This window comes from Mandrillus leucophaeus, unplaced genomic scaffold (genome assembly GCF_000951045.1).
Source record: "Mandrillus leucophaeus isolate KB7577 unplaced genomic scaffold, Mleu.le_1.0 Scaffold6, whole genome shotgun sequence".
Classification (NCBI taxonomy): Eukaryota; Metazoa; Chordata; class Mammalia; order Primates; family Cercopithecidae; genus Mandrillus; species Mandrillus leucophaeus.
In genome coordinates this window covers 4,855,638-4,859,957 of record NW_012106474.1, presented here as the reverse complement: position 1 = coordinate 4,859,957, position 4,320 = coordinate 4,855,638, and the positions used below count along the sequence as shown (strand labels likewise).

At 51.3% G+C, this 4,320-nt stretch overlaps 1 protein-coding gene across 1 annotated transcript in view; it reads right to left on the bottom strand.

Annotated features, from left to right (window-relative positions):
* The window catches only part of RNASET2 (ribonuclease T2), a 23,825-nt gene extending 20,255 nt beyond the window's left edge, over positions 1 to 3,570 (bottom strand). The window contains exon 1 of the mRNA XM_011999629.1: positions 3,509 to 3,570. Coding sequence (XP_011855019.1) covers positions 3,509 to 3,541 — 33 coding nt within the window. The 5' untranslated portion in view covers positions 3,542 to 3,570. The remainder of the gene's footprint in view (positions 1 to 3,508) is intronic.
* Positions 3,571 to 4,320: the final 750 nt, after the last annotated feature.

The following is a 4,320-nucleotide window of genomic DNA, read 5'->3' as shown; positions in this document are numbered from 1 at the left end:
GTCTGAGCCCAGACGACCCGCCCGGGCACCAGGGTCCATCCCGCCCAGCGCTCTCCCCGAATTTGCCTTTTGTGGGAGGCAGCTTCAGCTCACGGTCGATCTGGAAAGGAGGGGGAGTCTGGTTCTGCTGAGAGGTGTCAGCTACTGAACGCCTGAGCGGCAAAATGCCTGGAAACAGAGCAATCTCTAGTATTAGAAATGAGCAAGACTGGGCTGGGTGCAATGGCGCAGGCCTATAATCCTAGCACTTTAAAAGGCCACGGTAGGTGGATCACTTGAGGTCAGGAGTTCAAGACCAGCCTCGCTGACATGATGAAACCCCGTCTCTACTAAAAATACAAAAATTAGTTGGGCATGGTGGTGGGCTCCTATAGTTCCAGCTACTTAGGAGGCTGAGGCAGGAGAATGGCTTGAACCCAGGAGGCGGCGGTTGCAGTGAGCCGAGATCGCACCACTGCACTCCAGCCTGGGCGATAGACCGAGACTCCTTCTCAAAAAAAAAAGAAACGATCAAGGGCATAATTTGAGCCAGATAAGCGAAACTGCATTTTCATTTGTCAACAGAAAAATCAGTTGAGGAAGTAGAAGAGAAAGTCCTTACTGCTCAGTGCTAGAGGAAGAGGGTCAGAGGCCAAAACCTGTAACTTCACCTCTGCCGCCCAACTCCATCCCTCAGGGAACCCGGTTCAAAGCCAGAAGCTGGGCTCCTTTCCTGGGGGCACTGCGGAGAGCAAAGCCTGCACCACACGGGGCTCTGAGGGCTCTGCACAGCACTCGGTTCCCAGGCCTGCCTGCGTGGAGCTGTGGGAGAGCCCAGGACACCGGGAACCCCAGACAACCCGAGCACCTTTGACACAAACATCTCATCAGACAGGGCACCAGGGACGGCCCTCACTGCCTAGGAGGACACCTGGGCTGAAACAGAACCCTTCACCATGGCTGCCTGGTGGGAAATACACTCCCTAACAAGGACATTTTGCTACAGATTAAAAAAAAAATCTTTTTCTAAAGCCTCAAGGCAAAGATGTGCCTCCACGCATATTTACATTAGTGTGCAGGGACACACCCATATTTTGTCATGTAAGTGCCTCCCTGAATGCAGAGTAGCCGGGTCTCAGGCCCTGGAGGCAGATCCTTCAGTGTGGGTCAAAGACAGTGCTTAAGTTCGAGCTCCTCCTCCATGGTCCTTGGTGGTCCTTCCTTCCGTAGGAACCAAGGACTCCAGGAATCCCTCACTATATCTCAGAACGCCAGCCACACTCCCAACAACTGAAAGTTGGTGCCAAGCAGCTTCCGGCTCCTCCTGTCCACTGCCCCTACCCCAAGGCAAGGAAACAGCACCAGGAGCGCAACGTTAAGTCCGCAAAACTGAAAACGGGGCAATCTCATGTATAGAAATGAGCAAGAGCATAATTTGAGCCAGATAAGCAAAATTTCATTTTCATTTGTCATCAGAAAAATCAGTGAGGAAGTAGCAGAGAAAATCATTAACACTTAGTGCTAGAGGCAAAACATAAAGCCTGCGTGCTCCTGACAGAATGTGGAGCTAGCTCAGCAATACGATGAAACACTGTAGAAGTGTGCGAGGCACCCCAGGGTCGGCTTGATACACTGAGCAGGGCAGGCCCTGAGGGGCAGATCCAGGCAGCGTCCTGGCTCTGGGTGCTCCAAGGAGAAGGGCCCGGACACTGACGGGACATTGAAGGGATGTGGCGCATGGAGCAAAACGGAGCCAGATGAAGAGGGGCCAGCCTGGAGGGCCGTGGGTGCCATGGGTGCCAAGCACAGCAAAAGGAGGCAGGGATGCTCTTGGGTCCTCTTCACTCACAGGACATGTTAATAAGATGTTCAATAATGTCCAATACATGGAGGGATGTAGGGACCAGCCCTACAGGGTCTGTGGGTTTTTCTCCTCTTGTGCGGAGGTGAGAGATTGTAGAAATAAAGACACAAGACAAAGAGATAGAAGAAAAGACAGCTGGGCCCGGGGAACCACTACCACCAAGACATGGAGACCAGCAGTGGTCCCGAATGCCTGGCTGAGCTGTTATTTATTGGATACAAGGCAAAAGGGGCAGGGTAAGGAGTGTGAGTCATCTCCAATGATTGATAAGGTCACGTGAGTCACGTGTCCACTGGACAGGGGGCCCTTCCCTGTTTGGCAGCCGAGGCACAGGGGGAGAGAGAGAGAGCACCTTACACCATTATTTCATCTATGCATTTCAAAGACTTTTAGTACTTTCACTAATTCTGCTACTGCTATTTAGAAGGCAGAGCCAGGTGTACAGGGTGGAACATGAAAGTGAAACAGGAGTGTGACCGCTGAAGCACAGCATCATGGGGAGATGGTTAGGCCTCCGGATGGCTGTGGGCGGGCCTGACTGATGTCTGGCCTTCCACAAGAGGTGGTGGAGCAGAGTCTTCTCTAACTTCCCCCAGGAAAGGGAGACTCCCTTTCCCAGTCTGCTAAGTAATGAGTGCCTTCCCTAGGCACTCACGCTACTGCTAGACCAAGGTCTGCTAAGAAACGGTTTCCTTCCCAGGCACTGGCGTTACCGCTAGACCAAGGAGCCATCTAGTGGCCATGTATGGGCATGACAGAGGGCTCACACTTGTCTTCTGGTCACTTCTCACCGTGCCCCTTCAGCTCCTATCTCTGTATGGCCTGGTTTTTCTTAGGTTATAATTGTAGAGCAAGGATTATTATAATATTGGAATAAAGAGTAATGCTACAAACTGATGATTAACAATATTCATATATCATCATATCTATAATCTATTTCTAGTATAGCTATTCTTGTTTTATATATTTTATTATACTGGAACAGCTTGTGCCCTTGGTCTCTTGCCTTGGCACCTTGGTGGCTTGCCACCCACAGAGGGAGGAGTCAAACTGAGGCTTGTTGTGGGTTGAACTCTGTCCTCCCAAAAGATATATCCCCGTCCTAACCCCTCCTCCCATCTGTGAACATGACCCTACATGGACACAGGGTCTTTGCAGATGTCATCAAGTTAAGATGAGGTGATACCAGATTAGGGTGGGCCCTAAATCCAGTTACTGGTGTCTTCATCAGAAGAGACACAGAGACACAAAGTGGAGAGCACACTGTGAAGGAGAGGCAGAGATTGGGGTGATGGGTCACCCAGGAACGCAGAGGACCACGGGTCCTTACTAGAAGCTAGCAAAGAAACAGAACAAACTCTCTCAGAGCCCTCCAGGAGGAACCAACCCTTCTGACCCCTAGGTTGAGACTTCCCCTTTCAGAACTGTGAGAATAAATTCCTGAGGCTCTTAGCCACCCAGCTTGTGGCACTTTGTTACTGCAGCCCTGGGAAGCTCACACACAGCCCTCCTGGGGGCAGTCCCTGCAGGAGACACTGCCCACCCACCAGAGCAGTGCCCACCTCCTGCACCAGCAGCGTGGGTGCCCTGGACGGGCACGTGCACGCAAACCCCTCTTCACAGGGCTCCTCAGGTCCCAGGGCCCGTCAAGGGAGAAACACTCACCTCGCATACTGTCTCAGGCCAGTGCTGAACCATAATTAGCTTTTTCCACTCATGGTTGTCACTGTTAAAACACAAGAAACTTATTTTTCAAGAACTTTTTTAAAGTTACAGAAAAAATTCATCCACCCATCCATCCCTTCATTCATTCATTCAGCATTGAGTGCCTGTGGGACGAGGAACACTGCCTGCCCTGCTGCTGCGCACACTCCTGTGAGGAAGGCGGTAAACCCCTACACTAAGAAGGCACACGTGGTGGTGTCCAGTGCTGAGTGGCAGTGAACATGAATAGGAGAAGGGGAGGAGGGGAGAGGAAGGGAAGCAGAGGCAGGGCAAGCTAGGAGGGCAGCCAGGGAGGTCCTCACTGAAGGGAAGCCACTGAGCCACGAAGCACCTTTCTCCCAAGGATGCTCAAGAGAAACGCAGACCCACCATCCCTCCCCTGCATTCGTGAAACCCATAAAAGCTTGAAACCTGGCAGTTTTTTGTAATTCACTCGGCAACAAAACATAACCTGAACTAGCATAACGCTATTGATCGTCACTACCCTGACTCAGTTTTTAGACTTCACTTGCTTCTCTGCAGGATGTGTCCTTTGATTTTAGGGTGCTACTTCAGATGCCACCAGGACTGTTAACTTGAACACAGTATGTGCACTGCATCCTGAATGTTATCCAGGACATGGTGTGCACACAGCACTGCATCACATGTGTTACCCAGAACACGGGGCCACACTAGACCACAAACCCGAACACTGTGAAACTCATCTGACTCTAAGACCTCACAGAAGCCACTGTGGAGCTTCAGCTTATTCA